This window comes from Balaenoptera ricei, chromosome 10 (assembly GCF_028023285.1).
Source record: "Balaenoptera ricei isolate mBalRic1 chromosome 10, mBalRic1.hap2, whole genome shotgun sequence".
NCBI classification, from domain to species: Eukaryota; Metazoa; Chordata; class Mammalia; order Artiodactyla; family Balaenopteridae; genus Balaenoptera; species Balaenoptera ricei.
The window spans coordinates 64,258,218-64,275,347 of NC_082648.1; the positions used below are offsets into that span (position 1 = coordinate 64,258,218).

General features: G+C 35.5%; 1 protein-coding gene across 4 annotated transcripts in view; it reads right to left on the reverse strand.

The window, feature by feature from the left end:
* Positions 1-17,130, reverse strand: part of OSBPL8 (oxysterol binding protein like 8) — a 198,125-nt gene that overhangs the window by 129,156 nt on the left and 51,839 nt on the right. The window contains exon 2 of one of the 4 annotated variants that reach the window (XM_059936549.1): positions 5,652-5,752. In XM_059936549.1, the coding sequence (XP_059792532.1) occupies positions 5,652-5,693 (42 nt within the window). In that variant the 5' untranslated portion in view covers positions 5,694-5,752. Of the gene's footprint in view, positions 1-5,623; positions 5,753-17,130 lie in introns of those variants that run through there. The other 3 variants (XM_059936550.1, XM_059936553.1, XM_059936551.1) reach the window with 3 other exon arrangements.

The following is a 17,130-nucleotide window of genomic DNA, read 5'->3' on the forward strand; positions in this document are numbered from 1 at the left end:
GTGATTAAGTTAAAAATCTTGAGACAGGGCAGTTATTCTGGATTATCTGAGTGGGCCCAAAGTAATCACAAGGGTCCTTATAAGAAGGAAACAAGAAGGTGAGTGAGCAGTAGATGTGACAACAAAAGCCAGAGGTTGAAGTAATAGGAGGAAGTAGCCATGAGCCAATGAAAGATTGCAACCTCTAGACACTGATAAAAAGGAATGAATTCTCCCATAAGAGCCTCCAGAATGAACACAACACCTTGCTTTTAGACTTCTGATATCCAGAACTGTAAGATAATAAATTTCTGTTGTTTTAAGCCACTAAATTTGTGGTAACTTGTAGCAACAAGGAAACTAGCATAATGACCAATGGTAAAATTTAATAGAAAAGTCTACCTTAGTTCAAGTATAATGACTTGAGCTGCCTTTTGAGAAACTGAGTTACCTATAAACTACATGTGTTCATGCTGAGGCTGGATGACCTGCTGTCAGGGGATACTGTAGGTAGAATTCTTACATTAGTCAGATTGCTAGACTAAATGATCTCTAAGTTTCCCACAAAGACTAGGGGAAAAAGTAGCCACAGGACTCAGAGGCTTGCAAAAGGCTCTGCTGGTAGCATAATCTTTGTTAAAGAGGAAAAGGCCTCTACTAGGCAATCCTGAAGTATACAGCATTAGCCAAACACTTAGCAGGCAGGTCTCAAAGGATATTCAAATATTAGATGAGCATATGTACCAAATTTGTTGACCCATTTATAATAGATGAGATAAGAAACTTCACAGCCCTTCTCCATCCATTCCCACTTTAGGGTGGGGAAGGGGTATCTAATAAGAACAACCAAGTGCCATTGTGCAAGAATACTTTAAGAGGATTAGTAATTGGCATATAGATAATTTATCATTGAACTTGAATGCATAAATGTCTTAAAGGTCAGTTATTGAGAAACCGTACACCAAAAATACTGTCCTTATAAATATGCTATCACTAAAAACATACAATATACTAAGTCAATAATGATAATGATGAAACTAAACTAATAGTACAGTTAACCCTTGAACAATGAGGGTCTGAACTGCACAGGTTCACTTATAGGTGGATTTTTTTCAATAGTAAATACTACAGTGCTATATACAGATCAGTGGTTGGTTGAATTGCGCATACCGAGGAACCACAGCTCTGCATCGAGGGTCAGAGACTCTACCCCACCCCACTCCCACTAATCATTCAATGGTCAACTATATTTAAACAAGAGAATAAAAAGAGCAACATTTAAAATCTGTGACCCGCTGAAAAAATAACACTTGATGTTACCAAAAATTAGGCAATTCCATTAATTTACATGCCTATATACACAAGCTGTATGATGTTGTCAAATGCTATATATAGTAGCCATACTTCTTAGAATATGATTTAAATAATAAATAATATTTATTATAAATAATAAATATGATTTAAAGCTCTCAGTAAACTCTAATAACATATCAATTTTACTTGACGAGCACTAAATCACAGTAATCATGAAAAATTCACCTAGTAAGTATGTAAAAATCAAAGTTTCAGGAAGTCGGGTCATCTCTAGGCCCATCAAGAAGATACTCATTTACTACATTCTGAGAATTACTGAACTAAATCACCTTTGCAGTTCCTTCCATTTCACAAGGCATCTGATTCAAAGTACCCAATTTAAATTAGAATCTTAAGCAAGAGTTCCTCAATTAAGAGTCCCTTATAATACTAAAAAGATTTATACATATTTTTAAAATTTTTATTCTCTTCTAAAAAGTCAGTTATATAATCAATTTTTAATACAACAGAAGATTTTGACCTCTAATAGACTTCATAAAGTAGTTTCCTCTGGTAACAGAAATAATTTATAAGATATTCAAAAGATATGACTTTCCTTAAGGTAAGGAACATATTCAATTTTTTTTTTTAATCTAAAGGTATATTTCACTTATTTAGTTTACCTCAATCTATCAATAAAAATTTGACCCCTACACTTAAAGGATTTCTTAAGTAGTTAATTTCCAAAGTGATATGAGTTCTGGACTTTTACAAAGTTCTTTAAGACATATATTAAATGTACACTTGTGTTCTGAAGTATATTAGTACAGTATAAAAATTCAATTCATATTTTTCAGTATTTACTACCTAAGACAAACAACACTACCACAAAAACAGAACTAAACACAACTGGAATAATAAATGAGCAAATGAATTTTTTAAAAAATAGAAAGCATAATCTCATATAAAAGAAGAAAACTGAATAAATGGACACGAAAGTCAAATTGAGTCCAAGCTTCCACTACCTCACACCAAGACTACCATAGTAGTCTCTTAATGAATATCTTTCTCTCTCACTCCTCTAAATCACCTTATATCCTGCTTCCAGATTCATCTTGTCCACTTTTATAAAAATATTCAATGACATACCACTGTCTACAGAATCAAGTTCAAAATCCCTGGTCTGGCACTCAAAGCCTTCCCTAAGTTTGGTCTCTATCTGCCATGTTGATCATTATTCTTGTAAACAACATTCCCTTCCAATCTACCTTCATCAATTTTTCTACTCATTTTCCCCTGAATAAACCCTGAACAATTAATTCCCTGTTTAACCTTGCCTCTTGCCATCCTCCCTTCCTACAATGCTCTCCTTGCTCACTCTCAATCCTATGATCCCTATTACCTATGCTATTCAGAGTTTGTGTTCTCTTAAGAAAGCTTCTCTAACTACCCCAGTGTATAGCAACCGCCCAGTTGTCACAACTTGTATAACTATGCCTTGTTCATGTTCCTCATTTAACACTTAGTAAGTGCTATTATTGCCTTATCTATCCATCCCTCTATTTAGTCTTCTCAAAAATAAACATAATTCAGACAAACCACATTGTATATGTCTTAGCATCCCCTTCACTGGGCACAGCACTTTGCACAAAGACTGCATTCAAAAAAAGCTTACTAATAATATTCTGAAAACTAGTGCATGCAATCAGATTTTTTACAACACTGCTACCTCATACTGACATACTGCTTTATATTTTCAAAGAACTTTCTGGTTTCACTAGATCATATTGTCCCTCTCAAGCAGGAAGGATGAGTATTCTTGCTTATATATTTTTTATTGAAGTAGAATATTTGCCTCAATATTTTAGGTAGCAAAAATGAGATTCAGAGAAAGTGTAAAGCAAAAATTACCCAACAGTGTTGGGCTTTTTTTAATGTGTTTTATTGCTTCTCGTGCCTCTTAACTTTATCTTTTTGGAGAGAAGGCTGAATATTAATAATTATATTAACAATAACAATAGTGGCTTTTATTTATTGGATATTTACAATGTGCACAGATGTGCAAGAGGCATTTTATAGATATATTATCTAAAATAAAACTCAACAACTCTGGGAGGTAGATATTACTATTATCTTTATTTAATAGATGAGGAAAACTGGAAACCCTGAGAATTTAATTAATTATGCAGGTCATACGACTAAGTGACGGAGCTCAGATTTGAACACACAGCCAAATGTCTATGGAGCCCATGTTCTTATCCACCTCTCCTAGATCTAAACAGTAACTAGCTTAGGCCATGCCGTTCAAAGGTGATATTTTATAAATAGATAACTCAAAGGTGGACCTCAAGATTAGTTTCAAATACAGACTATTTCAGTAGTTCAATTTTTGGTATTATTGTCTCTAAAATGAGCTACAATATTTCACAGAAGAAGCTTAATGAACAACAAGAAGAAAACTGCTCTTGCTGCTTTTTTTTTTTTAACATCTTTATTGGAGTATAATTGCTTTACAATGGTGTGTTAGTTTCTACTTTATAACAAAGTGAGTCAGCTATACGTATACATATATCCCCATATCCCCTCCCTCTTGCATCTCCCTCCCATCCTCCCTATCCCACCCCTCTAGGTGGTCACAAAGCACCGAGCTGATCTCCCTGTGCTATGGTCTCGCTGCTTTTTAAATAACTTGCTCTAATCTCTCAATATCAACAGAATTTAGAATAAAAAATGATTAAAACTTTATCCATATAGATATTCTGATACAGAATTTAACACTATCTACTTAGATATTTACTCTAAAAGATACCAATAAATTTTAAGCAATTCTATTCAGAAAGACAGATACATAGTCAACATGTTAGTAGCAAAGGAAAGTATTCAGAGACAGAGAGACCAACCTCAGTTCCATCACTTACACTGTGAGCTTTTAGAGAAGATAATTAACCTCCGTGAGCCTATTTCCCTATCTTTAAAAGTGAGGATAAACAAACATCTACCTTTAATGGCTGTTGTGAGGACAGTCTGAAAAAGTATACACTTAGAAAACAGCAGTTGTTATTACTGGTATTTTTACTACCACCAAAAGATTTTAAATATTTTAGCTAAAAAAAACTTAAGAAAGTCCAATAGCATTAAATAAGAAAATATTTACGGTAAAGTAAATATCATGTTCCAACACAAGGCTTAATCTGAACTTTTTTTTCTGAAGATATAGTGAAAACAAAATAACCTACCATCGGTTTTCCATTTAAAATCGCTGTTACAATAACCTTCTTCATAAACCAATTTACGTCCATGTCCATTTTATTCTCTATTAACAAGTTATCATTTTAAAGTTTAACTTTTCTTTGACCATTAAAGAAACAAGTTTGAACCAGAAATTCAAAAAAGGTTGGGACCAAGTTAACACAAGTAAACAAAACTGCATTTTGCTATCAATCATTAGACTGATTCTACATTTGAGCCTGAACAAAGGACATTCACTAAATTAAAATTCACAAACACCTCAATTTAGTAGTGACTCTCAACTTCATAGCAGTATGAAAGACAGAAAAGTTGTCCTCTGCATTATTCCAATAATGTAAATTTGTCAAATAATCTACCACCTAACAAATCATAGAGCTATCACCTGGCTACATTTTACTCACTGGCACCTTTACTTTAGGTAATACAAACATCCCTAATAGTCTATAAATCAATATTTAATGGAATCTTTAAAAAAGGAGAATTGAAAATGAAATGATCCTAGAGCAAAATGTTTTTGTACAGTGACAAATCATCATTTAATCCACACCCTACTGGTGAATTTTTATTTATTTTTTTAACTTATTGGATAAGGTACACTTAACCAGTACCCCCCCCACCTATTTGTTTTAATTTCAGAATACAATTCAATCACAACACAAGGCAGCAATATTTATTAAATTGTTATACTTTTATATAAAGAATATATGTGGCAACTGCTCTTAATTCTGAATTATTTTAACTGTTTCATTCTATCTACAGCTGCACATGATGTGAGATTTACAGGCATTTAATTTCCTTAACTGTTAACAACCTCTTGATTTCAGTAAGGCAAAAAGTTTCTTGAGGAAAACAAACACAAACTTACATCAGTATGTCTTACACCATATGGCTGGGAAAGCAAGGGAAAAGAGGTAGGAGATAAGGCAGATATAGCAGAAAACTGGGTTATGCCCTAACAAGCTTTAAACTATCTGTAATTTTCATATCAACAGAGGAATTAAAGTATTATTTTAAAATACTTTTTTAAAAGTTTGTTTTAAATACATTTTTAAAATAAAATGATGGCTTACATCAAACACTTTCCAGCTGTAGATGGTAGTACCTTATTATGCTGTATTTGAACCACTCACCAAAGTTCGGTCAGGTTCTCCATCTGCCAAACCAGCCTCCATAGTGAAAGAAGAGAGGTTTACACTTCTCTTTCCATTAATATTTAGTCATCCTGTAAATCCTAGAAGAAGAAAATCATATGTATTAGTTCTGGTATAAAACTGTGATAAGTGGGAAAAAAAGCATTAAGTATATAAGGAGAGAAAAATCATTTTAGGCTAAGGTTATTGGGAAATCCAATAATGGGAAAAAAAACCAAACAGATTTTGCCATGCACCTTGAAGAATGACTGAATCTACTTATAACTAAGGAAATAAAATTATATATTTTTTCATTATTACATTGGCAAAAACTAAAAAGTGTGCTACCATCCAGTGTTGGTGAGAACATAGGAAAATAGATGTTCTCATGTACTTTTGTGATAAGAATATAAATCAGAACAATTGGGGAGAGGACAATTTAAAATATATATGCTTTAATCCAGCAATTGCAAGGCTAGGAATTATTCCACAAATATATTATACAAATGCACAAAGACATAAATAAACACATCCAACAAAGTAATAGGTGAGAAAAACTGGAACCAGCCTTAATGTCAATCATTAGGAGCTTGCTTAAATTATACTACATACATACAATTGAATAGCACGCTGCAATTTTTAAAAATGAGTTAATATCTGTATATACTAAACTAGAAAGAAGACCACAACACATTAGGCGGAAAAAACAAAATGATAGAACATAATATATAAAATACTCTTTTTGTTTCTGAATTTTTCATTTTTACAATGAACATGTATTACTTTTATACTTCTTTTTATTTTGAAAAGTCTTAGAAGTAGGTCTTCATCACTTTTCTTTTGAGCTTTTTAACTAACAAAGCCTCCAAGATGAACTCCTACAGTAATTATATATATTCAGAAGTCTCTAATAATCTCTCTAATAATTCTTCCTTACAACAGCTAACAAAATTAAAACCAAGAAATAGGTAGACTTCTAGTCATTTCCTGGAGTTCCAAATCATTTTCTTGTTTTTGCAAGTGTAAAAGGCTGCACTGAAATATAAATACAGGATGACCCATCCTGTGGATACGAGTCAGCCTCTTTCCCCAGCCAATCCTGCCACTGTCCATGGGCTCATGAACAAAGTAGCCACCATGGTAGGGATGCAGGTTATGCATGGGTTCAGCAACATGGACCTCCACTCACCAAGACCAACCTGGCTACTGCCACTGCTGAGTGCCAAATCTGCCAGCAGCAGAGACCAACACTGAGTCCCCAGTAGGACACTATTCCCTGAGGTGATCAGCCAGCTACCTGGTGACAGGTTGATCACACTGGACTGCTTCTATCATGGAAGAGGTAGTACTTGATTCTTACTGAAATAGATACTTAGTCTGTATACAGATTTGCCTTCCCTGCACAAAATGCTTCTGCCAAAACTACTATCCGTGGACTTACAGAATGCCTTCTCTATCCCTACTATTGTTCTACAAAGCACTGCTGCTGATCAAGGAACTTATTTCACAGCAAAAAAAAAAAAAAAAGTGTGGCGATGGGCTAGTGAATTCGCTAGTCTTACCATAATCCCTATCATCCTGAAACAGCTGGCTTGATAGAACCGTGGAATGGCCTTTTGAGGACTCAGTGAGAGCACCAGCCAGGTGGCAATACCTTGAGCGAGGATCTCCAAAAGGCTGTATATGCTCTGAATGTCCGATATATGGTGCTATTTCTTGCATAGCCAAGATTCACAGGTTAGGACTCAGAGGAAGGAAATGGAAGTGGTACCACTGACTATTTATTGACCCCAAGCAAATATTTTTGTTTATTTATTTTTATTGAAGTATAGTTGATTTACAATGTTGTGTTAGTTTCTGGTGTACAGCAAAGTGATTCAGTTATACATATACATATACATATTCTTTTCCCTTATGGTTTATTACAGGATATTGAATATAGTTCCCTGTGCTATACAGTAGGACCTTGTTGTTTATCTATGTTATATATAGTAGTTTGTATCTGCTAACTCCAAACTCCTAATTTATCCCTCCCCCACCCCCTTTTCCCTTTGGTAACCGTAAATTTGTTTTCTATATCTGCGAGTCTGTTTCTGTTTCATAAATAAGTTCATTTGTGTCATATTTTAGATTCCACATATAGGTGGTATCATAAAGTATTTGTGTTTCTTTTTCTGACTTACTTCACTTAATATGATAATTTCTAGGTCCATCCATTTTGCTGCAAATGGCATTATTTCATTTTTTTTACGGCTAAGTAGTGTTCCATTGTGTATATATACCACATCTTTACCCATTCATCCGTCAATGGACATTTAGACTGCTTCCATGTCTTGGCTGTTGTAAATTGTAATTAGAGTTTTCTCTGGATATGTGCCCAGGAATGGGATTGCTGGATCATACAGCAACTCTATTTTTAGTTTTTTAAGGAACCTCCATACTGTTTTCCATAGTGGCTGCACCAATTTACATTCCCATCAACTGTGCAGGAGGGTTCCCTTTTCTCCACACACACTCCAGCATTTGTTATTTGTAGACTTTTAAATGATGGCCATTCTGACCAGTGTGAAGTGGTACCTCATTGTAGTTTTGATTTGCATTTCTCATACTTAGCGATGTTGAGCATCTTCTCATGTGCCTATTGGCCATCTGTATGCCTTCTTTGGAGAAATGTCTATTTAGGTCTTCTGTCCATTTTTTGATTTGGTTGGTTTTTTGTTATTGAGTTGTCATGAGCTGTTTGTATATTTTGGAAAGTAAGCCCTTGTTGGTCACATTGTTCACAAATATTTTCTCCCAGTCCATATGTTGTCTTCTCATTTTGGTTATGGTTTCCTTTGCTGTGCAAAAGCTTACAAGTTTGATTAGGTGCCAGTTGTTTATTTTTGCTTTTATTTCTATTGTCTTGGGAGAGTGACCTAAGAAAACATTGGTACAATTTATGTCAGAGAATGTTTTGCCTGTGTTCTCTTCTGGGAGTTTTATGGTGTCATGTCTTACATTGAAGTCTTTAAGCTATTTTGAGTTTATTTCTGTGTATGGTGTGAGAATGTGTTCTAACCTCATTGATTTACATGCAGCAATCCAGCTTTCCCAACACCACTACTAGCAAAAATTTTTGTTTCCTGTCCCCACGACCTTATGCTTTGCTGGTCTAGAGGTCTTAGTTCCAAAGGGAGGAATGCTTCCACCAGGAGACACAACAGTGATTCCACTGAACTGGAAGTTAAGCCTGCCACCTGGCCACTTTAAGCTCCCCATGCCTCAGGATCAGTAGGTAAAGAAAGAACTTACTGTGCTGGCTTAGGTAATTGATTCTAATTACCAAGGGGAAATTGGACTACTATTCCACAATGGTGGTAAGAAAGAAAATGACTGGTTATCGGAGATCCCTAAGAGCATCTCTTAGGACTACCATGCCTTATGATTATATTCAATGGAAAACTACAATAGCCCAACCAAGGCAGGACTACTACTGACTCAAACCCTTCAGAAACAAAAGTTTGGGTCACTCCACCAGGTAAAGAAAGAACTATGGCTATCTGAGGTGCTTGCTGACGTTAAAGGGAATACAAAATGGGTAGTGGAAGAAGGCATTTATAAATACCAGCTACCACTACATGACCAGTTACAGAAATGAGAATTATAATTAGTTATGAGTATTTTTTTCCTAATTTTGTTATGAATATGTTTCTGTGTGTATGCATCAAATAACTGTTTTCTTCCCTCTCTTATCTCCTTGTCATATAACATAAGATACACTGACTTTACATTATAGTATTTAAGTACTGTTAAATATTTAAGTTATAGGATATCAAGGAGAGTGAACATCACCCAAGGACTTTGCAGCCTGCCCTGCAATTTCAGGCTTGTCAGCCCCCACAATCACGGGAGCCAATTCTTTAAAATAAAGCCACTCTTTCTTCCCCTCTCTCTTTCTGTATACACGTATATCCTATTGGTTCTGTTTCTCTGGAGAACCCTGACAAATACAATATGTATGTGTGCATTCATATCTTATCCATATAAATATAGATATATTTATCTCATCGTTCATTCTCACCACCTTCTGTGCCCTCCTTTGTATCTTCTTTATCACAAAAGCTAAAAGTATGAGAACTCCATTTTGCAAATATCTTTGCCCCTGGAATTCTGTATGTGATTTACATTCAGCAAATGCAATGCATCTGCACAATATTTGGAAGGCAGAAGAGAGACAGAAACAAGGTCATTTTTCTTCTGAATGCAGTAGACACCTGGACTTTAACAGACATGAGGTTTTACAGTAATCACCAAATGCTCCCCTGCCAGTTCCCTATGTTGGTACTACCAGGCAGCCATAATCAGCAGCAGCAATGACTAATCTGAAAGCTGAGAACAGCCTTCCAGGCTCTATAACTCCAGCTTTTCCAAAAAATTTTAAGAATCTAATTCCCCTTACTAATTTCCCTTTTGCTGTAAGTACCTATAGTGATTTGTTTTCCTCAATGAACCTGGCCTGACAAATTTTTTAAAAACTAATTATTTAAAATATATTGTACATTAGACAGTAATCAGTGCTGAGAAGAAAAAATTAGGAAGCGAGCAATTATATATGTCACAGTAGTAGGGAGAATTTTAGATAGGAATGACTGAGTCAAGATCTCAGTAACATGAGGGGGTGAGTTGCTCAAGTATCTAGAAGACCTTCCCAGGCAGAACAGGAAACAGCAAGCACAAAGACCCTAAGGCAGGAGTATGCGGCATGTTTAAAGAACAGCAAGGAGACTAATATGGCAAGTGGAATAAGGAAGAGAGCAGTTAGCAATGAGAACAGGGAGATAACTATGTTCCAAATCATAGAGAGTCTAATAGGACAGAAGGACTTTGACTTACACTCTGAATGAGATGGGAAGCTATCTGCAGAAAGGAGAGCAAAGAAATAACAGAATCTAACTTATGCAGGACCACTCTGGCTGCTGGCTGAGAATAGATTACAAATTGGAAGACCATTGCTATAATCCAGGCAAGAGACCATGGTGGCTTGTACCAGAACAGTAGCAAGAGATGTGGTGAATAGTATCAAATTCTTTAAATACTTTGAATATAGAGTCAAAAGGATTTGTTGATGAACCAGATGTAGGGTGTGAATTTAAAGAGAAGGGGGGGTAGGGCTTAGGAGGTCTGTGCCCTGAGCAACTGGAAGAATGAAACTGCCAATAAAAGATATGGAGTATATTATGGAAAGACTTGAAGAGGAAAGAGATGAATATCAGGAGCTCCTTTTGGATATATTCACTTTGAGATGCCAGTTAGACATCTGCATAGAGATATCAAGTAGAGAGTTGGACCTATGGATGTGAGGTTGAGGAGGAGCAGTCAGGCTAGAAATGTAAACTGAGAGTCAGCATATAGATGCAATTTAAAACCATAAGACTCGATGAGATCTCCTTGGGAATCAGTGTAGACAGAAAAGAGGACTGAGTTCAGAGCCCTGGGGTATTCAATATCAAAGAATCGATATTTATAGAATAAATGAATAAATCCCAATTTTTGCTTTTCAATTTTCAGGTCTATTCAACATAATTACCTTATGTAAAGACAAAATTACTCTATATAAAAAGCAATCTTGAGAAAGAAGAACAAAGCTGAAGGTATCATGCTCCCTGACTTCAGACCATACTGCAAATCTACAGTAGTCAAAACAGTATGGTACTGGCACAAAAACAGACACATAGATCAATGGAACAGAACAGGGAGCCCATAAATAAACCCACTCAACTATGGTCAATTAATCAACAAAGGAGGCGAGAATATACAATGGGGAAAAGAAAATCTCTTCAGTAAGTGGTGCTGGGAACATGACAGCTACATGTAAAGGAATAAAATCAGAACATTTCCTCACACCATATACAAAAATAATTAAAACCAAAATGTATTAAAGACCTAAATGTTATACCAGAAAACATAAAACTCCTAGAAGAAAACACAAGCAGAACACTCTTTGACATAAATCGTAGCAATATTTTTTGGACCTGTCTCCTAAGGCAAAGAAAACAAAAGCAAAAATAAACAAATGGGACCTAATTAAACTTAAAAGGCTTTTGCACAGCAAAGGAAACCATTGACAAAATGAAAAGACAACCTACTGAATGGGAGAAAATATTTGCAAATGGGGTTAATCAGTAAGGGGTTAATAAGCTCATACAACTCAATGTCACAAAAAGTAAAATAATACCACCCAATTAAAAACTGAGCAGAAGACCTGAATAGACATTTTTCTAAAGAAGACATACAGATGGCCAACTGGCACATGAAAATATGCTCAACATTGCAAATCATCAGAGAAATGCAAATCAAAACCACAAGATATCACCTCACAATCTGTCAGAATGGCTATTATCAAAAAGACCACAAGTAACAAATGCTGGTGAGAATGTGGAGAAAAGGGAATTCTTTTACACTACATGTAAAAGAATTCCAACTAATGGTGGGAATGTAAATTGGTGCAGCCACTAAGTAAAACAGTATGCAGGTTCCTCAAAAAACTAAAAATAGAACTACCATATGATCCAGCAATTCCACTCCTGGGTATACATCCAAAGAAAACAAAAACACTAATTTGAAAAGATACATGCACCCCCATGTTCACGGCAGCATTATTTACAATAGCCAAGATATGGAAGCAACCTAAGTATCCGTCAACAGATGAATGGATATGGTATATATACATACAATGGAATACTACTCAGCCACAAAAAAAGAATGAAATTTTGCCCTTTGCAGCAACATGGATGGACCTGGAGGGTATTATGCTCAGTGAAATAAGTAGACAGAGAAAGACAAATACTCTATGTTATCACTTATTGTGGAATCTAAAAAATAAAACAAGCAAATGAACACAACAAAACAGAAACAGACTCACAGATATAGAGAACAAACTAGTGGTTACCAGTAGAGAGATGGAAATGGGCGGGGTAAGATAGGGATAGGGAATTAAGAGGTACAAACTACTATGCATAAAATAAGCTACAAGGATATATTGCACAGCACAGGGAATATAGCCAATATATTATAACGACTTTAAATGGAGCATAAGCTTAAAAGTTTTGAATCACTATGTTGTACCCCTGAAACTAATATAATATTGTAAATCAACTACATTTCAATGAAAAAAATTTTAAATAAAATATACAATGACAAAAAAGGAAATTTCAAGTATTAAAAAAAGTCCAAACACCCTAAAAAAAAATTCAGCACTGAATATGATAACTGTAGTTTTTCTGTAGTTATCTTCATCAAATTAAGAAACTTCCCTTCTATTATAATTTTCGTGAAAAGTCTAATTTATATTTTTAATGACTGGGCACTAGTTTTTGTTAAGTACATTTATGACTCTATTGAAATGAATGCATGTATTTTTTCCTTTGCTATCTTTATGTGATTATATTGCTTGATTTATTGAATATTAAGCCTTTCTTGCATTTCTGGAATAAATCACACTGGAACATGGAAGAAAAAAGCAAACAAGACTCACACATAATACACACAGTAAAAATCAAATCATAACATGACTGAAAAAAGGGAGCAGTCCTCAAAAAACTCAAAATAGAACAACCAGGGATTCCCTGGTGGTGCAGTGGTTAAGAATCCACCTGCCAATGCAGGAGACATGGGTTCAAGCCCTGGTCCAGGAAGATCCCACATGCCACAGAGCAACTAAGCCTGTGCACCACAACTACTGAAGCCGGCGCTCTAGAGCCTGCAAGCCACAACTACTGAGCCCATGTGCCATAACTACTGAAGCCCGCATGCCTAAAGCCCGTGCTCTGCAGCAAGAGAAGCCACCGCAATGAGAAGCCTGTGCAATGAAGAGTAGCCCCCACTCGCCAGAACTAGAGAAGCCACACACAGCAACGAAGACCCAACGCAGCCATAAATAAATAAATAAATAAAAATTTATTTAAAAAAAATAGAACAACCATATGATCTAGCAATTCCACTCCTGGGAAAATATCTGGAAAAAAATAAAAATGCTAATTCAAAAAGATACATGCACCCAAATGTTCACAGCACCACTATTTACAATAGCCAAGATACTGCACTTGGGAGCAACCCAAGTGCCCATCAACAGATGACTAGATTAAGAATATGTGTGTGGTGTGTGTGTATATATATATATATATACACACATATATATACAATGGTGGTGTGTGTATATATATATGTGTGTGTGTTTACATGCAATGGAATATTACTCAGCCATAAAAAGGATGAAATTCTGCTCTTTGCAGCAACATGGATGGACCTAGAGAATATCATGCTTATTGAAATGTCAGAAAGAGACATATAGTGTGTGATATCACTTACATGTGGAATCTGAAAAAGAATACAAGTAAATGTTTATCCAAAACAGAAGCAGACTCACAGATATAGAAAACAAACTTGTGGTTACCAAAGGGGAAAGAGAAGGGAGAAGGGACAAATTATGGGTATGGGATTAACAGATACAAACTACTATGTAGATACGCAACAGGATATACTGTATAACATAGGGAATTACAGCCGTTATCTTGTAATAACCTATAATGGAATACAATCTGTAAAAATACTGAATCACTATGCTGTATACCTGAACATAATATTATAAATCAACTATACTTCAAAAAATAATAGTAATAAATTAAAAATTAAAAAGGGAGCAGGAAAAGAAAGATAAGTGCCCTAAATTCCTCACTGTTGAAAAAAGGGAGTTAAGATAAGAGACACTACTAACATATCAAGAAAGAAGTTTTTAGTATTTCTTTGAAATCAAACACTAGAACTAAAAACGTCTAACAAAAAATACTAGAGGGAGAAGGTGATTGACTGGAAGCTTAAGGTATAAGCATACTAATTTCCCCATCTTTCAGAGTTTAAAGCTAGAGACGTTTAAATGGTAATAGATCTGGGAATAAAAACGTCTATTTTTTAAAGGTAAAACAGTAATTAAACACAGACCTAATGGTGGTAGGCCCTAGGGAGTAGGCTTGAAGAGAAGAAAGGCAGTCTCCTACTTTAACTCCTTTTAAACAGTGTATGTTGCTTCTATAACCAAAAAGAATGTCTAAGTTTTTTGTAAAAGAGTACAGTGCATCACAATCCTGAAGACTCCTTTCTCCAAATTGCCACGCTAGAGCTAGGCCTGCATCCCAATTTGAACATAATTACTAGCTAAATTCAAAGTTTAAAGAAGACTCTGTTCTCTCTTGTGTTCCTTTGTTATCAGTACTCTAGACATTGTTTAGGGAACTGGCGCCTCACTGTCTATTTACACTTTAACAAAGTTCCTAGAGAAAGAATTTTTATAAAAATCTTCTCTATTTTGGGCTTGAATTGTTATTTCAGTCACAGAAAGAACGAAGGAGAATCTACTAAGTAAGGCTAATGGCTTTAACATATGTCGTTTAACCATAACAACCTCATGACGCTATATTGAATGATGGCTGTCTCAGTTACAAGTTGTATACAATTAGGCTGTGGCTTACTATCTCACAGGATGCCCCAGAAGTTTTTTGTTTTGTTTTCTTAAATGCTTAAGTTATAAAAACAAATATTCTCTAAAGGTAGAATGCGTATCAATGAATACACCACACTTCTAAAGAATAGCACTACCTTCTTATCACTGGAAATTAGGACTAAATTCACCAATCTTAATCTCATTCATTGTCAATTTGATTAAAAAATTAGATTGCAAATAAGAGTAATTTGGTCTAGCTAGTGTGAACTAATCTACAGTATTTACACTAGGTTAAATCCTAAAGGAAAGTCTAATATAATGAGAAATTAATTATACAAATGTGACAGGTCCCCGAAAGCAAGCTAGCACCAACATCTTATTCATAAGCAGTTTAAAAAGTATATATATATATATATATATATATATATATATATATATATATATACACGCACGCGCGCGCACACACACACACACACACACACACACGGACTGCTTTATTAAAGTAGGCTGTCTATTCAAGTGGCTTTCATCAAAATTATTGTAAAACAGTGTAGTACATATTTTTCATAAAGTATATTAATATTTTGGCACCTATGAATTAAGTTAAGATTTCTTCCATTCTAAAATATAACAACAACAATGATAATGATGGTAATAAGACTGGGAGGCAAGCAAAAAGCTGGAATGGGCAAGGGGGAAGCGAGATAGGAGTGTGCAGGGCAAATTATCCTACTGTGGCTGTACAACCCCAGGGAGACAGATGAGGAAGACATGTGTCAGGGAGACAGAGAAAAGAAACAGACTGAATGAGTCAGACCAAGTCTTGGAAGAGGGAAAGGCATTAAATTACCTAAGGATATAAAGATGAAAGGAAGGAAAATATCTGGATGACTCCTCCTATCTGGATTTCCCTGGAGTATGTAGGTATGTAGGTATTCTCAAAGCACTGCCCCTCCTAAGAAACCGCCATTAAAATTACCTTATTTCACAAATATACTATGCCTATATGTATGTCTATTTCACACTCATTATAATCTAGTTTGCATTTATCTAATGACTGCCTGACAACATATTAAAGCCCAATCAATTACTTAAATTCTGAACTAGAAGGGTGTCCAAATACTTTTTCTATCTCTGATTTGGCAAATTCATTAAACAGTTCAACTAGATGCACTGTTTTAGATAGATATATGTGTATATAGCTGTAATACTGTGATTTGTAAGAAATGTATGTATTTGGTCATTCAGATGACCAAATGTATATATTTCAGATATATTTGGTCTTCATCCACAGTTCCTGGCTCACAGCTCCCAAAACCCTTGGAATCTTCTGAACAATAAGAATAATGGGATAATATTTGATCTCTTGTCCTCAGTTACTGAAAACTCTTCAGGGAAGGTGACTTGTGGATCCCACCCAAGGGTGGGGGCTAGTTGCTAGGAGGCCCAATCATGTGATTAGAGAGTTGGAACTCTCAGTCCCACCCTTTGATTTCCAGGGAGGAGAGAAGGGCTTGAGATTGAATCAATATCCACTGGCCAATGATTTAGTCAATCATGACTACGTAACGAAGCTACCATAAAAACCCAAAAGGGCAGCTTTTTGGTCCCCATTTTTCCCCCCCGAGAGCTTCTATATCTGGGAACCAGACTCTTCCCGGTGCTACCACGCTGGGCTCCAAGCTCCACAAGGACAAACTGCTTCGCTCAGGACCTTGTGCTATGTATATCTTTATCTGGCTGTTGATTCGTATCCTTTAATATCTATTTATAAAACATCAATAATCTAGTAAGTAAACAGATTTTTCTGAGTTCTATGAGCCATTCTGGCAAATTAACCAAACCCAAGAATGGGGTCATGGGAACCTCTGATTTATAGCCAGACAGTCAGAAGTCCAGGTAACACCTCAGACTTGCAACTGGCATCTGAAGTGGAGAATGGTCCTGTGGGACTGAGCCCTCTACCTGTGGAATCTGATTCTATCTCCAGGTATACAGTAT